Source organism: Carcharhinus amblyrhynchos, chromosome 8, assembly GCF_965287045.1.
Source record: "Carcharhinus amblyrhynchos chromosome 8, sCarAmb.v2.hapA, whole genome shotgun sequence".
Lineage (NCBI taxonomy): Eukaryota > Metazoa > Chordata > Chondrichthyes > Carcharhiniformes > Carcharhinidae > Carcharhinus > Carcharhinus amblyrhynchos.
Genome location: NC_137331.1, coordinates 125,844,178 through 125,871,900, shown reverse-complemented (window position 1 = coordinate 125,871,900; position 27,723 = coordinate 125,844,178). Strand labels below are relative to the sequence as shown.

The 27,723-nt window shown below is 45.3% G+C and overlaps 1 protein-coding gene across 2 annotated transcripts in view; it reads left to right on the top strand.

Moving 5' to 3' along the window:
• The window catches only part of abcb8 (ATP-binding cassette, sub-family B (MDR/TAP), member 8), a 78,933-nt gene that overhangs the window by 27,217 nt on the left and 23,993 nt on the right, over window positions 1-27,723 (top strand). For both annotated transcript variants that reach the window (XM_080194790.1, XM_080194788.1), the window contains exons 3-7: window positions 16,653-16,808; window positions 17,357-17,451; window positions 20,655-20,760; window positions 22,921-23,082; window positions 24,550-24,635. In XM_080194790.1, the coding sequence (XP_080050916.1) occupies window positions 16,653-16,808; window positions 17,357-17,451; window positions 20,655-20,760; window positions 22,921-23,082; window positions 24,550-24,635 (605 nt within the window). The remainder of the gene's footprint in view (window positions 1-16,652; window positions 16,809-17,356; window positions 17,452-20,654; window positions 20,761-22,920; window positions 23,083-24,549; window positions 24,636-27,723) is intronic.

Genomic DNA, 27,723 nt, shown 5'->3' with positions numbered 1-27,723 from the left:
AATAACTATATGAAGGACATCCTGGATGGTCTGGACAAAGGGATTAGCAATAGTCATTTTGGGTGGCGGGGTCCAGATGCTCTGAATTGAAGAAAATGTGGGACAGTGTCAATCCTGTGCACAAATAAGAAATATACCACTATTGTCCCCTTGGGCATGGCCTAACATGCTATGGCATCAATTGTATGTAGATGTTGATGGTCCATTTGAGGGTTACATGTTCTTGGCCATAATTGATGCATACTCAAAATAGCCAGAAGTTGTTATCATGAGATCTACAACAACTGTACGAATTATTGAAAAACTTGACAAACGTTTTGCAAGATTTGATAAACCAGAACAGATTGCCAGCAATAATGGTTCAGTTTATTTCACGAGAGTTTGAAGATTATCTCAAAGTAAATAGTATTCAACATATAATATCCATAACTTATTATCTGTAAACTAATAGATCAGCTGAATGATTCACACAATCCTTGAAGCACCCTTTAAAAGCTCCAAAAGAGCAAGGTTCATTATCACATCGTGTGAATAGCTTTTCGACATCTTATACAAACACCACTCATGTGACTACCCGAAGTTCACCTGAATTACTATTCTTAAAGACAAAGTTGAGAACTACGTTTGATTTGTCGTTACCTCCAGAAACTTCAGAGATGGTAGAGCGTCAACAACAATCTCAAGTTGCTAGACAAGAAGTGATGGTAAAACAACGCTCATTTCAACAGGGAGATCGAGTGTTAGTGTGTAATTAGGCCATGAGCGAGAAACTGATACCACCTACAGTTTTAGCAAAAACCTATCCAATTTCTTACACAACTCAAACCAAGGATGAAATAGATTGGCGATGCCATGCTGACCAATTATTGTCATCTCAAAATAATTTCTCTGAATCTTTTCCAGAAGTACCAATTTATTTAGTCTTTTGTGTTACGGGGGTATGGTCTCCGGAAAGGTCAGGGGTTTTAGTTCAGTCGGGCAGCATGGTCGATGCAGGCTTGGAGGGCTGACGGGCCTGTTCCTGTGCTGTAATTTTCTTTGTTCTTTGTTCTTTGTGTTGTGAATGTTACTTGAAGAGTATAGCGGGTGTAGGAGTAGAGTTAAGAGAGAAATCAGGAGGACAAAAAGGGGACATGAAATTGTTTTGGCAGGTAAGGCAAAGGAGAATCCAAAGAACATTACAGCGCAGTACAGGCCTTCGGCCCTCTACAAATACATAAAGGGCAAAAGAGTAACAAGAGAGAGAACAGGGCCTCTTAAGGATCAACAAGATCATGTGCGGATCCACAAGAGATGGGTAAGATCGTAAATGAATATTTCTCATCAGTATTTACTGTTGAGAAAAGCATGGGTGTTAGGGAACTTGGGGAAATAAATAGTGATGTCTTGAGGATGTCTTCATATTACAGAGAAAGAGGTACTGGAAGTCTTAACGTACATCATGGTAGAAAAATCTCCAGGACCTGATGAAGTGGCATGGTGGCACAGTGGTTAGCTACCTCACAGCGCCAGGAACCCGGGTTCAATTCTGGCCTTGGGTGACTGTGTGGCTTTGCATGTTTTCCCTGTGTCTGCGTGGGTTTCCTCCGGGTGCTCCAGTTTCCTCCCACACTCCAAAAATGTGCAAGGTTAGGTTGATTGGCCATGCTACATTGACCCTAGTGTCAGGGTATAAGCAGGGTAAATATGTGGGTTATGAAAGTAGGGCCTGGGTGCGATTGTGGTCGGTGCAGACTCGATGGGCCGAATGGCCTTCTTCTGCACTATAGGGATTCTATGAAGTGTATCCCAGGACATTGTGGGAGACTAGGGAGGAAATTGTGAGTCTCCAAGCAGAGATAGTTGAATCATTGATAGTCACGGGTGAGGTGCCTGAAGATTGGAGAGTAGCAAATCATGTACCTTTGTTTAAAAAGGGCTGCAGGGAAAAGCCTGGGAGCTGTAGGCCAGTGAGCCTCACATCTGTGGTGGGTAAATTGTTAGAAGGTATTTTGTGAGACAGGATCTACAGGCATTTAGAGACACAAGGACTGATTAGGGACAATTAGCATGGCTTTGTGAGTGGAAAACCATGTCTCACAAATTTAATTGAGTTTTTTGAAGGGGTAACCAAGAAGGTAGATGAGGGCAGTGCAGTTGATGTTGTCTACATGGACTTTAGCAAGACCTTTGACAAGGTACCGCATGGTAGGTTGTTGCATAAGGTTAAATCTCCTGGGATCCAGGGTGAGATATCTAAATGGATATAAAATTGGCTTCTTGACAATTTTGTCAGTTGTCAATTGAAGCCAATTTTGGTGGTTGTCGAGGGTTGTTTTTCAAACTGGAGGCCTGTGACCAGTGGTGTGCCTCAGGGATTAGTGCCAGATCCACCATTACTTGTCATTTATATTAATGATTTGGATGAGAATATAGGAGGCATAAGAACATAAGAAATAGGAGCAGGAGTAGGCCATCTAGCCCTTCGAGCCTGCCCCGCCATTCAATAAGATCATGGCTGATCTGTCGTGGCTCAGTTCCACATTCCCACCCTCTCCCCATAACCCTTAATCCCCTCTCTTATCAAAAACCCATCAACCCGCGTCTTAAAAATATTTAGCGAGGCAGCCTCCACCACTTCAACGGGCAGAGAATTCCAGAGATTCACCACCCTTTGAGTGAAGAAGTTCCTCCTCAACTCCGTTCTAAACCGCCCCCCCTTTATCTTGAGGCTGTGCCCCCTAGTCCTACTGTCCTTTCTGAGCGGGAAGAGTCTCTCCACCTCTATCCTATCCATCCCATTCATCATCTTATACGTCTCAATGAGATCTCCCCTCATTCTTCTAAACTCTAACGAGTACAAGCCCAGTTTATTCAGCCTCTCCTCATAGCTCAACCCCCTCAACTCCAGTATCAGCCTAGTAAACCTCCTCTGCACTCCCTCCAAGGCCAAAATATCCTTGTGTAAGTGCGGCGACCAAAACAGCACACAGTACTCCAGCTGCGGCCTCACCAATGCCCTATACAGCTGCAGCAAGACCTCCCTATTTTTATATTCAATCCCCCTCGCTATGAAGGCCAGCATCCCATTCGCCTTCCTGACCACCTGCTGCACCTGCAAGCTGGGTTTTTGCGACTCATGCACAAGGACCCCGAGGTCCCTCTGCACCGTCGCCTGCTGCAGTTTTTTGCCACGTAAGTAATAGTCCTTCCTACCATTATTCCTACCAAAGTGGACCACCTCGCACTTGCCAACATTAAATTCCATTTGCCATTTTCTGGCCCATTCGCCCAGCCTATCTAGATCCTTCTGTAGACTCTCCACACCCTCCGCGCAATTTGCCGTTCCACCAATCTTGGTGTCATCAGCAAATTTCGACACCATACACTCAGTTCCCTCCTCCAGATCATCTATATAAATGGTAAATAGCTGAGGCCCCAGCACCGACCCCTGGGGCACTCCACTAGTCACCATCCGCCAATCCGAATAGCACCCATTAACCCCCACTCTCTGCCTCCTATTTGACAACCAATCCTCTATCCTCGCTAACACCCTACCCCCAACTCCATGCCCCCTTACCTTCTGTAATAACCTCTTGTGAGGTACCTTGTCAAACGCCTTCTGAAAATCAAGAAAGACCACATCCACTGGCTCTCCTCTATCCACCGCCCTAGACACATCCTCATAGAACTCCAATAAATTTGTCAGACACGACTTCCCCTTAACGAAACCATGCTGCGTCTGCTCTATCAAGCAATTCCCCTCAAGATGCCTCGCTATTTCCTCCTTGATGACGGATTCTAACATTTTACCTACAACAGACGTTAAACTAACCGGCCTATAATTCCCTGCCTTTTGCCTGCCACCCTTCTTAAACAACGGCGTAACATTAGCCGTTTTCCAATCTTCCGGCACTTCCCCGGAGTCCAGCGACGTTTGGAAAATAACCACCAAGGCATCCACTATCACCTCCGCCATTTCTTTCAGAACCCTCGGATGCATTCCATCCGGTCCTGGGGACTTGTCCACAATCAGCCCCTCCAGTCTGTCGAGCACCGCCTCTCTAGTAACAATAATGTCATTGAGACCCTCCAGTCCTACCACCTTTCCATCGCTAACACCCGGCAAATTATTCACGTCCTCCTCCGTGAAGACCGAAACAAAAAAGTTATTCAAGACCTCAGCCATTTCCCCATCCCCTACCACTAAGTCCCCCGTCTCATCCTCTAAGGGTCCAACGTTCACCCTAGCCAGCCTCTTCCTTTTTATAGGCATGGTTAGTAAGTTTGCAGATGACACCAAAATTGGTAGCGTTGTTGATAATGAAGAAAATTATCCCCAATTGCAACGGGATCTTGATTAATTGGGCCAGTGGGCTGACAAATAGCAGATGGAGTTTAATTTAGATAAATGTGAGGTGATGCATTTTGGTAGACTGAACCAGAGCAGGAATTATTCAGTTAATGGTAGGGTGTTGGGGAGAGTTATAGAACAAAGAGATCTAGGGGTACATGTTTATAGCTCCTTGAAAGTGGAGTCACAGGTGGACAGAATGGTGACGAAGGCATTCGGCATGCTTGATTTCATTAGTCAGAACATTGAATACAGGAGTTGGGACGTCTTGTTAAAGTTGTACAAGATATTGGTAAGGCCACACTTGGAATACTGTGTCCAGTTCTGATCACCCTATTATTGGGGGATATTATTAAACTCGAAAGAGTGCAGAAAAGATTTACTAGGATGCTACTGGGACTTGATGGATTGAGTTATAAGGAGAGGATGGATTGACTGGGACTTTTTTCTCTGGAGTGTAGGAGGCTGAGGGGTGAACTTATAGAGGTCTATAAAATAATGAGAGGCACAGATCAGCTGGATAGTCAATATCTTTTCCCCAAAGGTAGGGGAGTCTAACATGAGAGGGCATAGGTTTAATGTGAGAGGGGAGAGATGCAAAAGTGTCCAAAGGGACAATTTTTTCATGCAGAATACAGTGAGTGTCTGGAGCAAGCTGCCAGATGTAGTAGTAGAGACAGGTACAGTCTTTTAAAAAGCATTTAGAGAGATACATGGGTAAGATGGGTATAGGGGGATATGGGCCAAATGCAGGCAATTGGGATTAGTTTAGATGTTTGAAAAAAAAGAGCAGCATGGACAAGTTGGGCCAAAGGGCCTGTTTCCATGCTGTAAACCTCTATGACTCTGTGACTCTACTACAGAAGACTTAGTTGAATCTGAATTGCCCGATGATTGTGTTTCTGTTGCTATACTGATTGAGAATGATACAGAATTAATTCTAAGATGAGAAGTGTGTACTGAAGTTCCAAATCATACTTCTGGGATCAAAAACAGCCAAATTCCAGAACATTGTATACAACCAAACAGGAATAGACATCATATTGACCAACTTACACATTGACTGTGTATAATGAGTTACGATGCATTGTACTGGGTCCAGACTATTATTGATCCAATGTATAATGTCTTAGTCATGACCACGGAAGTAAAGGGGAGGGGTGATGTTATATATTTAAAAAGTTTGCATGATTGCATTAAGAGCCAGTCACATGCTTTGATGGCGATGTCATTAGGATGTTACGCAGACTGCTGTTCTATTTTTGGTTTTTACTCTGTACAGGCAAGAGCACCAAGAATGAATCTGTTGCTGTTTGTTTGAATCTACTCATGCAAACCAACCCTTGATATCATTAGAATATTGGAGACCCAGTATCAAATGCAAGGCATTGAACTCTAAGGAAATATCAAAGACCCTCTCAAGCACTAATTAAATCAATAAGCCTTAACCCTGACACTAGATCAAAAAGCGATGTAGGTCATTCTCCACGTTCACCTGGCACATTGAGCATGTGCTCGGGTCAAACCAGTACCGCAACCTTGGAGTAACGCGCAGGTATTGCAATATCTTGATAAAAGCAAATTACTGCGGATGCTGGAATCCGAAACCAAATGAGAAAACTCAAGCTTTGACGAAGAGCCATCTGGACTTGCAATATCAGCTCTTTTCTCTCCTTACAGATGCTGTCGGACCTGCTGAGATCTTCCAGCATTTTCTCTTCTGGTTGCAATACCTTGAGCTGCGTTCCTTTTGTTCTGTTACAAACTGAAATTACATTGGCATGTTTCCAAATATCCCCCATGTCTCCTCATCAATAGGTACTGTGAGGTCTCACTCCAAAGACCACAGTGCGTCCAATGTACTATCACCAGATTTAGAGTATAGAGAGTCGTAAAGTTTACTAAGAAAATGCCAGGTTCCACAGATAACAGGACATTTTCAACTAGGGAGATCTTAATGTCAAAAAGAAGAATTGTCTTGTTAAGGATAAAGTCCCTAAATTGCAAATATCTAAAACAAAGAATGTTTTGGAATATCAAACTGTTGATGTAGTTACTCAAAAGATAACAGGGTAGCACCATCACATTTATCCCCTAGTCTACAGATATCCAAACTGTAAGGCCTGGTGAGAAATCTGAATTATCCTGAATTGTAGAAAGAGCTGACATTAAATTAAATCCACTTCCAATTCACGGACCATTCTCCAAGCCTTGAGTGTTAATAACAATATTAATATCACACTGATCTAACACCACCTTGGGATCCTAAAGAAATAAGTGACTGCAAGGAGTACAAGGACTGATCAGCTTCAACATCAAGCCATGTGGAGGAGGGTGCTGGGAAGCTAACTGGTACATCTTAATATTTGGCATTCTTAGCCCTCCTCTAGAACCAGGCAACTGCAACTTAACTAATTTTAAACGAGAGTTCTTCTTACCCCAAACAAAAGAACCAAATAACCCACAAGTTTCTTTAATGACCTCAGCTGATGGTTAGCATTTGCAGAGGATAAAGTAGCCTAGGCAACACATTCCTAGGCAATCCTACCCAGCCAGGAAATCAGTAACCTAGTAAAGGCGACCAACGATGTAAGGCCCACTTCATAGAGACTGATAATGGAGGAAGGTTAGCCTTGTATACCAGCCAAAAATGGGGGTAACATGAATGTCCAGAAAAGTAAACCCTAACGGGGACCACCTGAAGGGAAAACGAGAGGGGAAATCATCTCCAATTTGACAAAGTTGATCTTATAATGCAAAAAAAAGACTAATTCTAGCCACCACACCAATAAGAGCAAGGGTAGAGACACTCAGCCTGGAGCCAAACAGCACCATATCATCCACACAGACAGTACAAAGTTTCACTCTATCTCCATTGAACAACCCATAAACAGAGGGGTTATGTCTAATGGCCTAGCCAAAGGTTCAATAGCTAAAACAAACAAAAGTGAGACATCTCTGCCTACTCCCTCTCTGAAGGCCAAAATTCTGCAACCGATAACCATTTGTAAGGACCACTGCCATTTGTCCTTATAGAGTACTCGAATCTAGAATCATAGAACCCTACAGTGCAAAAAGAGGCCCTTCGAGTCTGCACTGACCACAATCCCACCCAGGCCCTACCCACCCACCCCCCCCAATATTTTACCCGCTAATCCCTCTAAGCTGAGCATCCTAGTACACTAAGAGGCAATTTTAGCATGGCCAATCAACCTAACCCACACATCTTTGGACTGTGGGAGGAAACCGCAGCACCCAGAGGAAACCCATGCAGACACGAGGAGAATGTGCAAACTCCACACAGTCAGTGATCTGAGCCGGGGATCGAACCCAGGTCCCTGGAGCTGTGAAGCAGCAGTGCTAACCACTGTGCTACTGTGCCACCCTACTTCAAAAAAGTCTCCAACCCCATGTGTACCATAAGCATAGACATGGGTCAAGAGTGGAGGAGGAAAAACACATTGTTAAGATGGCAGTGCGGGCTCATTGGGCCGAAGGGCCTGTTTCCCATGCTGTGTTGTTCTTTGTTCTTTGTTCTAACCCAAGCTTATGCAAGGTTTCAAACAGATAATTCTAGTCTGTCTTACCAGTAGTGTCCAGGAAGATCACTGATCCATCCACAGCATGCTTTTGGAAGACCTGGATAATATTCAGCAACCTTCTAACATTTCTTCTGACCCTTAATTCCACTCTGCTCACCCTGGGTAGTTACAGGAAGGATTTTCTCCAGGCTCATTGCCAGACCCTTAGGCCACACTTTCAAATTAACTTTTAATAAAGAAATGGGTCTGTAGGAAGTACACTGCTCAGGATTCTTACACACTTTCAGGATTAGAGTTAAATCATATCTTTAAAAAGAATCTGGATGAGCACTTGGCACATTCATAACATTCAAGGCTGTTGGCCAAGTGCTGGTAAATGGGATTGGGTATGAGTTCAGGTGTTACTCGTGTGTCAGTTCAGCCTCAATGGGCTGAAGAGCCTCTTCTGCACTGTATGGTTCTATGTTTAAGGAAATACTTGTCTCACGGAGTAACTGCGGTGGCAAATCCACATCAAATGAATGAATATACATGTCAATTAATGGGTCTCATAGTAAGTCTTTGAGTTCCTTGTGAAATTCACAGCCAAGATACTCAGAGCTGGGTGCCTTAACAGCCTGACTCCCCTTCATTTTACTTATTTATTAGTGTCACAAGTAGGCTTATATTAACACTGCAATGAAGTTACTGTGAAAATCCCCAAGCTGCCACACTCTGGTGTCTGTTTGGGTGAACTGAGGGAGCATTTAGCACAGCCAATGCAGACCATCACCTCCTCAAACAGCAGAGCTGCACGATGGCACAGTGGTTAACACTGCTGCCTCTAAGCATCAGGGACCTAGTTTAATTCCTGGCTTGGGTCACTGTCTGTATGGAGTTTGCACGTTCTCCCTGTGATTGCATCAGTTTGCTCCAGTTCCCTCCCACAGTCCGAAAGACATGCTGGTTTGGTGCATTGGGTGTGTTAAATTCTCCCTCAGTGTACCCGAACAGGCGTCAGAGTGTGGTGACTCGGAGGTTTTCACAGTAACATCTTCCTTGAGATTGCTCTTCCTCTTAGGTAGCCTTGTTGGAGTTTAGAAGAATGAGGGGAGATCTCATTGCGACGTATAAGATGATGAATGGGATGGATAGGATAGAGGTGGAAAGACTCTTCCCGCTCAAAAAAGACAGTAAGACTAGGGGGCACAGCCTCAAGATAAAAGGGGGGCGGTTTAGAACGGAGTTGAGGAGGAACTTCTTCACTCAAAGGGTGGTGAATCTCTGGAATTCTCTGCCCGTTGAAGTGGTGGAGGCTGCCTCGCTAAATATTTTTAAGACGCGGGTTGATGGGTTTTTGATAGGAGAGGGGATTAAGGGTTATGGGGAGAGGGCGGGAAAGTGGAACTGAGCAGCGACAGATCAGCCATGATCTTATTGAATGGCGGGGCAGGCTCGAAGGGCTGGATGGCCTACTCCTGCTCCTATTTCTTATGTTCTTATGTAAAAGAAAAGCTTAGCTGCTCTCACACCGAGTCTTATTTTTTAGGTTAGAGGAGGAGGGAGGGTGGGAGACATTGCACATGTAGTGTCCATTGCACATGGGTTTCCTCACTGTTCAAATTTATTGGGCAAAATAGAAACCTTCCCAGGTCTCTCCATGGCCCACTTCCAGTTTCTGGAGTCCACCACAGAAGTCATTGTCATGGAATCTTATTTCTTTGTAGGAAAAGCCAAATACTTATTGGATCGATTCTCAAATTCATACAATTTCTGCTTAGTAAATTTCTAATTTCTCTCTGCATGTTGGGTCAGTAATGAGTCCAGTGCCACTCTAATTACACCCATTTCCTTTAGCTAATTTTGCTTGACAAGAATTCTTGGTTGTAATGTGTAATAAGTCCTCAGAGGCAGAAGTTCCTTCACCAAAATCCCTTTATTTCGGCTGACAGCAGCATACAGGGTGGTCTCAGTTAGCAGTCTACACTCGGAGTACCAGAGGAACTGACACTCCTGGTTAAATACAAAGCAAAAGGCCCCCTAATTGGTCCATCAATTTGGCTCATATTCTAACAGGCCCAACTCAATTGCCTGATTAAAGTCATTACATAATGTCCTAACCACGTTTGGGATTTTGGATCTTAAACAAAAAGAAAAGATGTGGTAGATTCAAACTAACAACAGATTTATTCCAGGAGTTTTTACCTGTACAGATTACAAACTAAAACTAAGCAGAAGCCTGTGAAACACCCTGAATTACATCACCATGAAACCATGTGACTGGCCCTTAAAACAATCATGTAACTAGTTAAATATATAACACTATTGTACTCCCTCTCCAACTCAGCTCCCCAGACCTGATGGTGCTGCTCCATCAATCTACCCCTCCTTCTAGCCGAGAATGAGAGGATCAAACCTCTAGCAAAGGTCTTGCAGGTTTCTCACAAAACAGAGAGGCTCTCATCAGAAAGAGATTCAATCCAATAAAAAACATCAAATTTGGAATATGAGGTAAAATTATGATCTTTAAGTGAAGATGCATTAAAGTTCTGGGATCTGGGCCGAGAGCAGTTCCCCCTTGAGAAGGAATTCTAAAAGGACTGGAGTGTGAGCAGAGATCACAATATTATCTATAGTACAAAAGGCAACCGACTGAAGGATTGTCTTTGGCACAAAAAAATTGTAATCCTGACGTGGCACAAATGAGGGGTCAAAGAAAAAAGTGATCTCTTTATCCTTGGGATGCAAAGTTCTCCACACATTCAAATAACCCACCTCCTCACAAACCAAGGCCACCTGAGGATCGCAGCAGAGCCGTGACCCAAGAAGCAGCACTTTCAGTATCAAGGATTCTGTCTTATTCTCGCTGAGCCTCTTGACGGTATTCTGTGGTTCATCGGAGACAGCACTAATGTTCTGTGTCAAAACACCAAGTTTGTCGTCTGTAACTTCAGTAATGTTTGCAGTCACCTCCTGCAACACCTTCAAGAGCATTGGGCTGCTTCCCAGCCTGGTCGCCATGTTGAGGGCCCAGCGCCACCCCGAGTACCTCGGACTGCTCCTTTTTATTGTGGATTTTCCTGACACTTCTGGCAATCTGTCATCAGTACTTCTCCAAAACGGTTGCAAGGGCATAGCATAGAGTTTACACTCCAGGATAAACCAGCTAGGAATCATAAAATGATTAAAGAACAAGCAGCACCAGAACAGACGGGAACACAACTATTCCTGTGTTCGTATCACATGACCACCGTCTTTTATTTTTACTTAGAGCTTGCTTTTTCTTCCAGCGTGCACACTGAGTTCTGACATACCATGTCTACACCAACATTCAGCAGCAGAATGCCCTGGCTTTGCATATTGGTGACAGGTACAAATATTGAGGTTCTTGGTTCGATCCAGCTGCCATTTTGAGTACACAAACTCAACTGCTAAGTTTCCTTTTCCATAGTAACAGTGATTTCCATGGCCTACTTTCAGAGTACGGTTACTCTCCATAAGCAAACATTTCTGTACTATTTCACTGTGCGGTCACAGATAAATCTGTCCCGAATAGTGTCATCCAGCACATCTCCAAACTCAATATTCTGCAAGTCTTTCAATTAGAACAAGAACAAGAACATAGAACAGTACAGCACAGTACAGGCCCTTCGGCCCTCAATGTTGTGCCGAGCTATGTCTAAACCCAAGATCAAGCTATCCGACTCCCTATCATTCTGGAGTGCTCCATGTGCCTATCCAATAACCGCTTGAAAGTTCCTAAAGTGTCTGATTCCACAATCACAGCAGGCAGTGTATTCCACACCCCAACCACTCTCTGAGTAAAGAATCTACCTCGGACATCCCTCCTATATCTCCCACCATGAACCTTATAGTTATGCCCCCTCGTAACAGCTACATCCATCCGAGGAAATAGTCTCAGCACGCCCACTCTATCTATTCCCCTCATCATCTTATAAACCTCTATTAAGTCGCCTCTCATCCTTCTCCACTCTAAAGAGAAAAGCCCCAGCTCCCTCAACCTTTCCTCATAAGACCTACCCTCCAAACCAGGCAGCATCCTGGTAAATCTCCTCTGCACTCTCTCCAATGCTTCCACATCCTTCTTATAGTGAGGTGACCAGAACAGCACACAATATTCCAAATGTGATCTCACCAACATCCGGTATATTTGCAGCATAACCCCACAGCTCTTAAACTCAAACCCCCTGTTAATAAACGCTAACACACTATAAGCCTTCTTCACGGCTCTATCCACTTGAGTGGCAACCTTCAGAGATCTGTGGATATGAATCCCAAGATCTTTCTGTTCCTCCACATTCCTCAGAACCCTGCCGTTGACCCTGTAATCTACATTCAAGTTTGCCTCCCAAAATGAATCACTTCGCACTTATCAGAGTTAAACTCCATCTGCCACTTTTTGGCCCAGCTCTGCATCCTATCAATGTCTCTTTGCAGCCTGCAAGAGCCCTCCACCTCATCCACTACTCCACCAATCTTGGTGTCATCAGCAAATTTACTAACCCACTCTTCAGTCCCCGCTTCCAAGTCATTGATAAAAATCACAAATAGCAGAGGACCCAGCACTGACCCCTGTGGTACACCGCTGGTCACTGGCCTCCAGTTTGAAAATTTTTCTTCCACCACCACCCTCTGTCTTCTACGATACAGCCAGTTACTTATCCAATTGGCCAAATTTCCTTCTATCCCACACTCCCTTATCTTCATCATGAGCCTACCATGGGGAACCTTATCAAACGCCTTACTAAAATCCATGTATACGACATCAACTGCTCTACCTTCATCTACACACTTAGTTACCTCCTCAAAGAATTCAATCAAATTTGTGAGGCAGGACTTAACCCTCACAAAACTGTGCTGACTATCCTGGATTAAACTGTATCTTTCCAAATGGTCATAAATCCGATCTCTCAGGACCCTTTCCATTAACTTACTGACCACCGAAGTAAGACTAACTGGCCTCTAATTACCAGGGTCATTCCTATTTCCTTTCTTGAAGAGTGGAACAACTTTCACCACTCTCCAGTCCTCTGGCACAATCCCTGTGAATAGTGAAGACCCAAAGATCAAAGCTAAACGCTCCGCAATCTCATCCCTTGCCTCCCAAAGTATCCTAGGATGTTCCAGCCACAAATGGCATAATTGCCTCCCTTCTTGCTTTCTTTTGTGGAATTGAAAGCTCTCTGCAATCATCAACGGTTTTGGCGAAAAATGTGCTTGCAAAACCTCTACAATCTGTTCCTATGTTTTAGTGCCTGGCTTCTCAGGTTGTACTAAACTACGCAGGAGATAGACACCAGTGTCTATCTGGACTGCACTTTGCAATGGGACTCATGCAGTCACCGTAACAAAGGTGTGAGGTGAGAGTGAGGAGTGTGTGAATGGACCTCATGAAGATGGAGGAGGCAATGTGGAAGGAGGACTGTGCAAGGAGCTGGGACAGGGGGTGGAGGGCGAGGGCTCACCATGGCATGCTGAGGGCAAGGATGTGCCTGAGGATGACAAGAAATGGAAAGCAGAGAGAGAGAGGACCAAGGGGAGGGGACCTGGATTCTGACAGGGCAGCACGAAAAGCTCACAAAGAGGAGGGTCAAAAGGATGCCACATTGTTTACTGGAAGAGAATGCAGGAAGATTCCAGTTGTTTTGGATAGAGGTTTAAATGGGGCATGGGTGCCTCGCAGATGATGGGCTGGCAGGGAGGGTAGTGAATCAAGGAACAGACTTCTTCTTGAGGCTGCTAGTTTTTTCCCTCCAGGCTGCTAACCCTGCATGGTGTGGTGCATACAGATGGGCTGGGGATATCAGTGTGCTGGATAGATATTTAAATGTGGCCTCTGGATCTTTGAATCCACCAATTGACAGTGGCAGGCACATGATGATGACACCAAGATTGGTGGAACGGCAAATTGCGCGGAGGGTGTGGAGAGTCTACAGAAGGATCTAGATAGGCTGGGCGAATGGGCCAGGAACTGGCAAATGGAATTTAATGTTGGCAAGTGCGAGGTGGTCCACTTTGGTAGGAATAATGGTAGGAAGGATTATTACTTACGTGGCGAAAAACTGCAGCAGGCGACGGTGCAGAGGGATCTCGGGGTCCTTGCGCATGAGTCGCAAAAACCCAGCCTGCAGGTGCAGCAGGTGGTCAGGAAGGGGAATGGGATGCTGGCCTTCATAGCGAGGGGGATTGAATATAAAAGTAGGGAGGTCTTGCTGCAGCTGTATAGGGCATTGGTGAGGCCGCAGCTGGAGTACTGTGTGCAGTTTTGGTCGCCGCACTTACGCAAGGATATTTTGGCCTTGGAGGGAGTGCAGAGGAGGTTTACTAGGCTGATGCCGGAGTTGAGGGGGTTGAGCTATGAGGAGAGGCTGAATAAATTAGGCTTGTACTCGTTAGAGTTTAGAAGAATGAGGGGAGATCTCATTGAGACGTATAAGATGATGAATGGGATGGATAGGATAGAGGTGGAGAGACTCTTCCCGCTCAAAAAAGACAGTAGGACTAGGGGGCACAGCCTCAAGATAAAGGGGGGGCGGTTTAGAACGGAGTTGAGGAGGAACTTCTTCACTCAAAGGGTGGTGAATCTCTGGAATTCTCTGCCCGTTGAAGTGGTGGAGGCTACCTCGCTAAATATTTTTAAGATGCGGGTTGATGGGTTTTTGATAAGAGAGGGGATTAAGGGTTATGGGGAGAGGGCGGGAATGTGGAACTGAGCCACGACAGATCAGCCATGATCTTATTGAATGGCGGGGCAGGCTCGAAGGGCTAGTTGGCCTACTCCTGCTCCTATTTCTTATGTTCTTATGAATCAGCTGACATCCTGTCAGGTGACTCGGAGAAGAACACACTTGTCCAAAACTAATGAGGTTCCAAGCACACAATCTGGTGCGTGACCCCACCATTCTAGTCAGCAGGACTACCCACCACTACACTCAGTCTCAAAATTGGAGAGTTCCTCTCCATGGCTTATCTGATTGTGGCCTGCAGCTTCCTGTCTACCCCCGTCTACCCTTTGACTCACTCTCTGGGGAACAGAATTTCACAGCCTAATGACCTTCTAAGTGAATTTAAAAAACAATTATTCACAGGATGTGGACAAACTATTATTGTCCATCCCTAATTGCCCCTGGGCAGATGATGTTGAGCTGCCTCCTTTAAATGTTGCATTCTACATGGTGTAGGTACACCCACAGTGCTGTTAGGGAGGGAGTTCCAGGATTTTGATCCACGGCTATGATTCAGATTACTCATTAGGGAGCTTTTAGCAAACAAAGTTTATTTAAGAATCCAGTTAATGCATAGAAAGAAAATAAGTAACTTTTACCAATTACAAACAAGAAAAAGAAATCAACCATAATATTGTATAAACCTTAACAGCTAAGTTCCAGCCAAACAAATCCTAGAAACAAACACACGTTTTGGGGTTAGCGCAGGAAGCTGTTCTGCTCAAATTTTGTTGTTGGATTTTGCTTTCTTGACATGCACACAGAGAAGCTTGAAGACTGAGCAGCTTCCCAAGACACCATTGAGAGACAAAACCTGCTTGCAGCTTGAAAATCAGGACAGCCTCTTCTAAACTGAAACTAAAACTTAAACAAAAAACTGTGCCACTTGACTTTCATAAGTTATAGGAACAGAATTAGGTCATTCGGCCCATTGAGTCTGCACTGCCACTCGATCATGGCCGATATGTGCCTCACCCCATTTTCGTGCCTTCTTCCCATAACCCATCAACTCATTCCCAATTAAAAATCTGTCTAACTCCTTCTTAAATTTACTCACTGTCCCAGCATCCTTTGGGGTAGCGAATTCCACAGATGGGAGAAGTAGTTTCTCCTCAACTCTGTTTTAAATTTGCTGACCCTTATCCTAAGACTATGACCTCTCGTCCTAGAATGCCCCATAAAAGGAAGCATCAGCTCCACGTCTACTTTATCCATACCTTTTATCATCTTGTATACCTCAATTTGATCTCCCCTCATTCTTCTAAATTCCAGAGAGTATCGGCCTAAACTGTTCAATCTCTCTTCATTCAACCTCTGGAATCAATCTCATGAACTTATCAATCAATCTTCCCACAATACTTCAGGCTGTAACCTCCCAGAGAGTGCATTAAGTCCAGATTAAAATACACAAAAATACACATTTAAATCATTTAAGCAGCAATAATATGACATCTAAGCAGGAAATCAGTGCCACAATAAAAAAACTAAGCTTCTTATAACTGCAGAGAACATGATTAAAAAATACATTTCTTAAAGGCACAGTAGCATCACAACCCAGAGGATGTTTCCTCTTGTGGGTGGGACTGAAAGTAGGCGAAATAGTTTTAGACCATTGGGGAATTTTTCTGTCCCACTGTCGGAGGGGAGGGGGTCGAACCACGCAAACTTCCATTGACCACAGGAGGGATTTTCCAGTTTTGAACGAGCATGGCTGGAAAATCCCGCTGTGAGAGATTTTCCTTTTCAACCCGATGTGAGGAGAATCTTTTTCTTTCAGAGGCTGGTTAGTGTGTGGAATTCTCTACTATAGAGGTCAGTGGAGATGGGTCTTTACAGTTATTCAAGGCTGAGTTAGATACATTTTCGATAGACAGGGGAATCCAGGATAATGGGATGCAGACAAGAAAGTCGAGCTGAGATCAGGACCACATCAGCCATGATCTTACTGAATGGCAGAACAGACTCAAAGGGCCAGGTGGCTTACTCCTGCTTCTAAGACCTCTATTCCTCTCTATCTGTTGCTGACATTCCCATTCCTTCTTTCTATTCCAGTTTGCCTGTGGTGTAGCACTGCTGAATACACAGATCCCGCTATTGCTGGGGGACCTGATGAACGCTGTCGTCCAGTGTATGCAGACAAACCCAAGCTGCTACTTCGAGACCATGAAGATGCCGTGTGTGAAACTGCTGATTACCTACACTCTGCAGGTAAGATTCAGTCAGTCGCCATGGAGTTTGTCCATTGACTTTACAATTTCTGCTGCATTTTTTAATCAGGAACGAACTTCAGACAATGAACTGTCTGCCATGGAAGTACAGTGTAGAGGGAGCTTTACTCTGTATCTAACCCCGTGCTGTATCTGTCCTGGGAGTGTTTGATGGGGACAGTGGAGAGGGAGCTTTATTCTGTATCTAACCCCGTGCTGTACCTGTCCTGGGAGTGTTTGATGGGGACAGTGTAGGGGGAGCTTTACTCTGTATCTAACCCCATGCTGTACCTGTCCTGGCAGTGTTTGACGGGGACAGTGTAGAGGGAGCTTTACTCTGTATCTAACCCCATGCTGTACCTGTCCTGGGAGTGTTTGACGGGGACAGTGTAGAGGGAGCTTTACTCTGTATCTGGGATTGTGTGACACTGGATATTGAAAATGCAAACTGTGTTGCTCCACCCCCCCAAACACTTCTGCTTTTATTTGAGTATGAGTCTCAACTTCAATAACTGTTTGAGTTTCTATCTTGGATCTTCTGTTTATTAGGCTGCGATGACTTGCTGTTACATCATTCTGCTGTCCAGAGTTGGCGAGCGAGTTGCTGCCAGCATCAGGAAAGAATTGTTTGCAACCCTGCTCAGGTCTGTCTTTGCTGAGGCTCCCCATCTCATTATAGAATGAAAATAAGATTGTAACATTCTCTCTGCAATCCAGGTTAGTCGCCAGCTGCCAGTGTTGCCTGGTCTCCTTTGTGGACTCAGACTGAGAGATGTGTGCCGTAGAAATCTAACAGAATTTCACAGGATGAAACAAGCAGCAGTGATTGGGGAAAGATTTAATCAGTGTGTACTTTGGTTACATTTCAGAGTCCCCATCAGCTGAGCAATGCTTTTCACAGTGGTAATAAATAGTGCAATGATTAGTGATTTATTGATGGTGAGTCAGAAGAATGAGAAAGATGGTGGCATCTTTACACCTGGAATACCGTATGCCATTTTGATCCACCTATTTAAGGAAGGATATACTTGCATTGGAGATAGAACAGAGTGAGCTACCACATCGCTTCCTTGAGAGAGAGAATGAGCTTTGATGAGAGGCTGAGTAAATTGGGCTATATTCTCTGGTCTTTGAGAGGTTTTCTCATTGAAACACAAAAGGTTCTGAGCAACTTAAGAAGGCAGACTCTGAGAGGTTGTTTCCCCTGGGTGGGCAATCCAATCATGGGGACACAGTCTCAGGATAAGGGGACATTTATGAGCAGCTGAAGAAATATTTCTTCACTCAAAGGGCTGTGAATCTTTGGAATTCTCTACCTCACGAAATTGTTAGATATCGTTTGGTATTTTTAAGGCTGAATGGAGAGATTTGTGGTCTGATAGAAATTCAGAGGACAATAGATTGGGTGGGAAGGTGGCATTGAGCAAGAAGATAAGCCAAAATGTGATTGAATTACAGAGCAGCTCGAGGGGCCTGCCCCTGCTTCTTATGATCTTGTATTAATAGTAGAACTGGCTGAAGAGGCTGAATGGCATCCTAGTGTCCTTATGATTTGGTGTGTAACACCATTCCACTCACCACACCCAGTGAGAGCTCTGTTCTAGAATCAACAGTGCAGATGAGGCCCATTGTCAGCCCAGCTTATGCTGCTCAACCATCAGGGACATGTGAGATCCAAAACTGAATCTTTTAGAGGTGAGTTAGGTTTAGTAAAACATTTTCAATGAAGTGAATGTGTGGAGGGCACGCAATGGCTGACAACTGAAGTTTGGAAGACTAAGATTGATGTTGATTTTTGTTGGGTAAGATTATCGAGGGTTAAGGGATATGGAACGAATGTGGGTCAATTGAGTTGCTGTCCAGATCAGCCATAATCTAACTGAACAGCAAAAACTGGTTTCAGGGGCTGAATTACATCTGGCAGGATCTAATGTTTCTGTGAGTGGAAAATAAAAAGTCTATTTATTAGTGTCACAAGAGTAGGCTTACATTAACACCGCAATGAAGTTACTGTGAAAATCCCCAAGTTGTCACATTCTGGCACCTGTTCGGTTAAACTGAGGAGAATTTAGCATGACCTATGCACCTAACCAGCACACCTTTCGGACTGTGGGAGAAAACTGGAGCACCTGGAGGAAACCCATGCAGACACGGGGAGAACATGCAAAGTCCACACACAGTGACCAAAGTTGGGAATTGAGCCTGGGTCACTGGCGCTGTGAGGGAGCAGTGCTAACCACTGTGCCACTAATACTGACGTTCAAAACCATGAGGGGACTGGGCATAGTTGATGGGGAGAAACTGTTCCCACACGTGAAAGATTGAGAATGAGAGGGTGCGGATTTAAGGCAATTGGTAAAAGAAGAGAGAGTAATATGAGATCATAATGTTTCCATGTGCTGTTCCCTTGGCCTCCAATGTGGGAAATCCCACCCTGGCCCCAACATGATGAATTCCCCAGTCTGATGTAGCTCCTGCTCTTGGTGTATGCCGTGGAGTATTCATGCCCCCCCTCGTAATGGGGAGAGGTGTCACCCTGCCCTCCCCATAGTGGGGAGAGGTGTCACCCTGCCCTCCCCATAATGGGGAGAGGTGTCACCCTGCACCCCCTGTAATGGGGAGAGGTGTCACCCTGCTCCCTCTGTAATGGGGAGAGGTGTCACCCTGCTCCCTCTGTAATGGGGAGAGGTGTCACCCTGCTCCCTCTGTAATGGGGAGAGGTGTCACCCTGCACCCCCTGTAATGGGGAGAGGTGTCACCCTGCTCCCTCTGTAATGGGGAGAGGTGTCACCCTGCACCCCCTGTAATGGGGAGAGGTGTCACCCTGCTCCCTCTGTAATGGGGAGAGGTGTCACCCTGCTCCCTCTGTAATGGGGAGAGGTGTCACCCTGCCCCCCTGTAATGGGGAGAGGTGTCACCCTGCCCCCCTGTAATGGGGAGAGGTGTTGCCCTGCTCCCCCTGTAATGGGGAGAGGTGTCACCCTGCCCCCCTGTAATGGGGAGAGGTGTCACCCTGCCCCCCTGTAATGGGGAGAGGTGTCACCCTGCCCCCCTGTAATGGGGAGAGGTGTCACCCTGCCCCCCTGTAATGGGGAGAGGTGTCACCCTGCCCCCCTGTAATGGGGAGAGGTGTTGCCCTGCCCCACTGTAATGGGGAGAGGTGTCGCCCTGCCCCTCTGTAATGGGGAGAGGTGTCACCCTGCCCCCCTGTAATGGGGAGAGGTGTTGCCCTGCCCCACTGTAATGGGGAGAGGTGTCGCCCTGCCCCTCTGTAATGGGGAGAGGTGTCGCCCTGCTCCCCTGTAATTGGAAGTGGTATAGCTTGCTCTTCTCGCCACACCCCCCCACCACAATGGGGAGTGGGATAGCCCTGCCCCCTGTAATGGAGAATGATATCCCGCTGCCCATGGGGTGGGGTGTGTTGTATTCTTCAACTCCTTAAAGAGCCTCATTTGTCACAGTGGTTAGCACTGCTGCCTCATAGCACCAGGGACCTGGGTTCGATTCACAGCTTCGTTAGTGTCTGTGTGAAGTTAGCATGTTCTCCACGTGTCTGTGTGGGTTTCCTCCTGTTGCTCCGGTTTCCTCTCGCAGTCTGAAAGATGTGCTGGTTAGATGCATCGACCATGTAAAGTTCTCCCTCAGTGTACCCGAACAGGCGCCTGAGTGTGTGGATTAGGGGATTTTCACAGTAACTTCATTACAGTGTTAATGTAAGCCTACTTGTGACTAATAAGTAAACTTTAACTTTAACATTCTGTGCTGTGACTTTCACTGAGTCTATGAATTAGTCCAGAGGAGAAACTGCTCCAGTTGACACCCTGTTTCTTTGCTGTTGGGGTGACAGGCAGGACGTGACGTTTTTTGATGCCACTCGCACGGGCTTAATGGTGAGCCGCTTAACGAATGACATCCAGGAGTTCAAATCTTCTTTCAAGCTGGTGGTGTCTCAGGTCAGCCTGACGGGAACTTGCATAAGATTTTAAAACAAATAGCTAAAAAGATCATTTTTTAACCCCCATATCCTCACTTCCTCCATGTTGACTGCCTTCCCTGGTATCACTCCCTGCTAACCTCCATCTGACTTCACAAGGCCATGGGTTTGAGCTTATCCCCACAGACCTGACCCCATAACATAGGCTGGCATTCTCAATGTGGTACTGAGGGAGTGCCGCACTGTCAGAGGGTCAGTGCTGAGGGAGTGCCGCACTGTCAGAGGGTCAATACTGAGGGAGTGCCACACTGTCAGAGGGTCAGTGCTGAGGGAGCGCCGCACTGTCAGAGGGTCAGTGCTGAGGGAGTGCCGCACTGTCAGAGGGTCAGTACTGAGGGAGTGCCGCACTGTCAGAGGGTCAGTACTGAGGGAGTGCCGCACTGTCAGAGGGTCAGTACTGAGGGAGTGCCGCACTGTCAGAGGGTCAGTGCTGAGGGAGCGCCGCACTGTCAGAGGGTCAGTGCTGAGGGAGTGCCGCACTGTCAGAGGGTCAGTGCTGAGGGAGTACTGTCAGTCAGTCTTCAATGATATGAGGCCCACTCTGCTCTCTCATTAGGATGTAAAAGATTCCCACACTACCTATTTCAAAGAGCAGCAGTGTTTGTGAGATCTTGCTGTGTATAAATTGGCTTCCATGCTTCTAACATAGAATCCCCACGGTGCAGAAGGAGGCCATTCAAAGAACAAAGAAAATTACAGCACAGGAACAGTTCCTTCGGCCCTCCAAACCTGCACTGACCCTGCTGCCCGACTTAACTAAAACCCCCTAACCTTCCGGGGACCATATCCCTCTATTCCCATCCTATTCATCTATTTGTCAAGACGCCCCTTAAAAGTCACTATCGTATCTGCTTCCACTACCTCCCCCACCACCCTCTGTGTAAAACATTTGCCTCGTACATCTCCTTTAAACCTTGCCCCTCGCACTTTAATCCTAGTAATTGACTCTTCCACCCTGGGATAAAGCTTCTGTCCATACCTCTCATAATCTTGTAGACTTCTATCAGGTCGCCCTTCAACCTCTGTCGTTCCAGTGAGAACAAACCGAGTTTATCCAACCCCTCCTTATAGCTATTGCCCTCCATACCAGGCAACATCCTGGTAAATCTTTTCTTAAAAACTCTCCAAAGCCTCCACATCCTTCTGGTAGTGTGGTGACCAGAATTGAACACTATATTCCAAATGCGGTCTAACTAAGGTTCTATAAAGCTGAAACATGATTTGCCAATTTTTAAACTCAGTGCCCCGGCCGATGAAGGCAAGCATGCCGTATGCCTTCTTGACTACCTTCTCCACCTGCGTTGCCATTTCAGTGACCTGTGTACCTGTACACCCAGATCCCTCTGCCTATCAATACTCTTAAGGGTTCTGCCATTTACTGTATATTTCCTATCTGTATTAGACCTTCCAAAATGCATTACCTCACATTTGTCCGGATTAAATTCCATCTGCCATCTCTCCCTGCCCAAGTTACCAACCGATTTATATCCTGCTGTATTCTCTGATGGTCCTCATCGCTATCCACAAATCCACCAACCTTCGTGTCGTCCGCAAACTTAATCGAACCAGTTACATTTTCTTCCAAATTATTTATATATATTACAAACAGTAAAGGTCCCAGCACTGATCCCTGAGGAATGCCACTTGTCACAGCCCTCCATTCAGAAACGCTAAAACATTCGGCCCATCGTGTCTGCACCAACCACAATCCCACCCAGGCCTATTCCTGTAACCCCTCATATTTACCCAGCTAATCCCCCTGCACTAAGGGGCAATTTACCATGGCCAATCCACCTAGCCCGCATACCTGCGGACTGTGGGAGGAAACCTGAGCACCTGGAGGAAACCTACGCAGACACAGGGAGAACGTGCAAACTCTGCACAGACAGTGACGCAGGTCTCTGGCGCTGTGAGGCAGTAGTGCTAACCACTGTGCCACTATCATTCCAACAATGACTGCGTTTCAAAATTTTCTGCATTACCAATGATGCATCTACTCTATGTCCTGGTGTAACTATAATGTAAATATGTAATATTTACTTGGACAGTAGGGAGAGAGCTTTAATTCGTATCTACTCCATGCTTTAACTATCTTGCTTTTGTCTGATTTGAACTCTAGGGCCTGAAGAGTGCTGCACAGACAATTGGCTGTCTGGTGTCTCTATACTTTGTTTCACCAAAACTAACAAATCTGATGTGTGTGGTAATGCCAGTCCTGGTTGGAACTGGAGCCTATCTAGGCTCATACCTTCGGGAGTTATCCCAAAAGACCCAGGAGCAGGTATGGGGGGGAGAGAGGGCTGTGAATGTTTGTATTGGTGTTGACATGGAACCGATGGTGATGTGTGTGAGGCGTGTCTGAAGAGGCAGCCAGAGAATTAATCGGATGAAATGTATAGATGAGGACATGTAACTTACTCAGAACCATTGTCTGGATATCAAGGAGAACCATAGGACAAACCTCAGGATTTGTTTAGCAGGAGAACAAAAATTTGATTTGTTTGGGGGGAAAGCTTTTTCTTTATTCATCCATGGAATGTGGGCATCATTGGCAGGGCCAGAATTTATTGCCCATCCCTAATTGCCCTTGAAGCGAGTGGCTTGTTGGACCATTTGAGAGGGCAATTGAGAGTCACATGTAGGCCAGACAGTAGATTTCCTTCCCTAAAGGACATTAATGAACTAGGTGGGTTTTTCTGACAATTGACAATAGTTTCATGGTCATTATTTGACTTTTAATTCCAGATTTTTCCAGATTCAAACCTCACCATCTGCCATGGTGGGATCCAAACCCAGGTCCCCAGGGTATTACTGTGGGTCTCTGGACTATTAGTCTCACTGCGCTCAGTTCTGGTCACCTCATTACAGGAAGGATGTGGAAGCCATAGAAAGGGTGCAGAGGAGATTTACAAGGATGTTACCTGGATTGGGTGGCATGCCTTATGAGGATAGGTTGAGAGAGCGCGATCTTTTCTCCTTAGAGAGTCAAAGGATGAGAGGGGACCTGATGGAGGTGTATAAGTTGATGAGAGTTATTGATCGGATGGATTTTCAGAGGCTTTTTCCCAGGGCTGAAATGGCTGCCACAAGAGGGGACACAGGTTTAAGGTGCTGCGGAGTAGGTACAGAGGAGATGTCAGGGCTAAGATTTTCACTCAAGGGTGGTGGATGAGTGGAATCAGCTGCTGTTGGTGGTGGTGGAGGCAAATTCGATAGGGTCTTTTAAGAGACTTCTGGATGAGTACATGGGACTTAATAGGATTGAGGGTTATAGGTAAGCCAAGTAGGTGAGATAAGATTGGCACAACTTGTGGGCTGAAGGGCCTGTTTATGCTGTAGTTTTTCCTATGATTCTGTATAATCCTATTGGAATCAGTTCAGAAAAGGTTCATTGGACTGATTCCTGGGATCGTTAGTTGTCTTTTGAGAAAAGGATAGACATTGGAGTTCTAAGATCAGTATTGAGTGCTGCACTGTTGGAAGGTCAGTGCTAAATACAATTTGAATGAGGTTATTGCAGTGGAATTGAACTTTCTTTTTTGACATGAGCCATTCTGTGGTGTCTCTGCCAGCCTGCAGCAGGTTTGTGCTAATTAGGCATTGTATTGAGATGGTGAAAATCAGAGTTTAATGATTCATTCATCATGTTTTTGAAGTGCCGGACAATAGCTGGATCAGGAGGCCTGGAGCTGGGTTTCTGACTTTACTGAATTTCAGTGTGAAATCCATTTCAAAAAATTATTTACAGATTGCCAAGGCAACATGTGCAGCAGATGAGGCACTGGGAAACATACGCACAGTGAAGGCATTCGCAATGGAAGACCTGGAAATTGAGTAAGTAAGCTGGGGACCATTCCAGTGAAGTCCAAGTAGGGGCTGACTTACTGACGTTATTCATTTACGTGACTGCAGAAGTGAAGGAGAAAGATTAATTCCCATCTGTTTATTCTAGTATGTCCCATTGCTTACTATAAACTCTGCACATCGAGCCTGCTTCATATCCAATATCATCACGTCTGATCTTAAGCTTCCACTCCATTTATCTATTCCAGCCTTAAGTATATTCAACAATAGAGCCTCCACAACTCTCTGGAGTAAAGAGTTCTGAAGATTTGGAATCCTTGAGTGAATAAATTTCTCCTCAGCTCAATTCTAATTTTTACTTAAATGGTAAAAGGTTGCAGCATGTTGCTGTGCAAGGGGACCTGGGTGTCCTTGTGCAAGAATCACAAGGAGCTGGTTTGTACATGCAGCAGGTAATTAAGAAGGTAATTAAAAGACAGTAGGACTAGGGGGCACAGCCTCAAGATAAGGGGGAGGCGGTTTAGAACGGAGTTGAGGAGGAACTTCTTCACTCAAAGGGTGGTGAATCTCTGGAATTCTCTGCCCGTTGAAGTGGTGGAGGCTGCCTCGCTAAATATTTTTAAGAAGCGGGTTGATGGGTTCTTGATAAGAGAGGGGATTAAGGGTTATGGGGAGAGGGCGGGAAAGTGGAACTGAGCCACGACAGATCAGCCATGATCTTATTGAATGGCGGGGCAGGCTCGAAGGGCTAGATGGCCTACTCCTGCTCCTATTTCTTATGTTCTTATGTTCTTAATGGAAATTTGTCCTGCATTGCTAGGGATGGTGTTTAAATCAGCGAGATTATGTTGCAGCTGTATAAGGTACCGGTGAGGCCAAACCTAAAGTGAAATTTATTTATTAGTCACAAGTAAGGCTTACGTTAACATGGCAATTAAGTTACTGTGAAATTCCCCTAGTCGCCACAGTCTGGTGCCTGTTCGGGTCAATGCACTTAACCAGCTTGTCTTTCAGAATGTGAGAGGAAACCAGAGCACCCAGAGGAGACTCATGCAGATGCAAGGAGAACATGTTAACTCCACACAGACAATGCCCCAAGCTGGAAATCAAACCTGGGTCCCTTGCACTGTGAAGCATTAGTGCTAACCACTGTGTTACCGTGCCGCTCCAGGGGTACTGTGTATAGTTTTGGTTTAAGGTGCAAGGGGCAAGGTTTAAAGGAGATGTACGAGGCAGGTTTTTTACACAGAGGGTGATGGGTGCCTGGAACCTGCTGCCAGGTGACTTTTAAGGGGCGTCTGGACAAATACATGAATAGGATGGGAATGGAGGGATATGGTCCCCAGAAGGATATAGGGTTTTAGTTGAGTCGGGCAACATGGTCGATGCAGGCTTGGAGGGCTGAAGGGCCTGTTCCTGTGCTGTAATTTCCTTTGTTCTTCGATAACACATCCACTAATTCTGCAGCTATCTCTTTCAGAACCCGAGGGTGTATGCCATCAGGTCCTGGAGATTTGTCAGATTTTAATCCCTTCATCTCCTCTGATATTAATTTTCTTATTCATTTTACTCCCTATGTTATTTTCTATTTCTGATATAGAACTTATGTCTTCTACTGAGTGGACAGACACAAAATATTTGTTCACTGCCTCTGCCACTTCCTTCTTCCCCAAGATAATTTCTACTGTCTGTACTTCTAAGAATCTAACACTTAGTTTAGCTATTCTCTTCCTTTTTACATACTTATTAAAGCATTTGCAATCTGTTTAGGCCGAACAATCTACTTCTCCCATATCTTTATATTTCTGGCTAGTTTATTCTCATACTGTATTCAATTTTTCCTTTCTCTATCAACCTTTTGGTGGCCTGAAGATTCACCGCCTCCTGAGTAAAGAAATTCCTCTCAAGGGCAACACAATAGCACAGTGGCTAGCACTGCTACCTCACAGCGCCAGGGACCCGGGTTCAGTTCCTGCCTTGGGTCACTGTCTGTGTAGAGTCTGCGCGTTCTCCATGTGTCTGTGTGGGTTTCCTCTGGGTGCTCCAGTTTCCTCCCACAGTCCGAAAGACATGCTGGTTAGGTTCATTGGTTGTGCTAAATTCTCTCTCAGTGTATCCGAACAGACGCTGGAGTGTGGTGACTGGGGGATTTTCACGGTAACTTAGTTGCAGTGTTAATGTAAGCCTACTTGTGACACTAATAAATAAAATAAACCTTTGCTGGTTTCTCCCCAATCTTGAGACTTACGACTGTTTTTTTGAGCATTGTAAACCTCTTCTTTTAGTCTGATACTATCTTTAACTTCCTAACTGAGCCACAGATGTGTTCTTCTTGCTGAGTTTTTGTTCTCCAAGGGAATGTAATTTTTATGGAACATTTTGAATTGCTTCTTTAAATATTTCCCAGTGTTCATTTACCTCTGTCTCAGTTTACCCATAGAATTATAGAAAATTTACAGCGCAGAAAGAGGCCATTCAGCCCATCATACCAATAAACCTTAGCCAGTATTCCTCTCATACCTAATCTCTATGAAGACTAAAGTCCCCCACATTTATTACATTTCCTTTGTTACAGGCTCCAATCATTTCTTCCTTAATGCTCTGCCCAGCAGTCTAAGTACTCTTAATGGCCTTACAAAGGAACAGTGGAATTCAGCTCTTGGTGCACACTCTGTCATTACATCAGATCATGGCTGATCTCTCCCTGGTCTCAAATCCACTTCCCCACCTATTCCCCATATTCCCTTCTCCCTTTTTTTCATTAGAAATATATCTCTCTCCTTCAATGATTCAGACTCCACCGCGCTATGGGGCAGTGAGTTCCACAAATTCACCTCCCTCTGTGAGCAGTTCCTCCTCATCTCAGCTTTAAACCTACTGCCTCTCAACCTATACCTGTGATCTCTTGTTCAAAATTGCCACATAAAAGGAAACATTTGCTTTAACAACCCCTTTTAGAATTTTATTTACCTCAATCAGACCCCCTCTCATCCTTCTAAACTCCAGTGAGTACAAGCCCAAACTGTTTCGTTCCTCATACGTCAACCCTTTCATCCCCAGAATCAATCTGGTGAACCTCTTCTGAACTGCCTGCAATGCCGCCACATCCTTCCTCAAA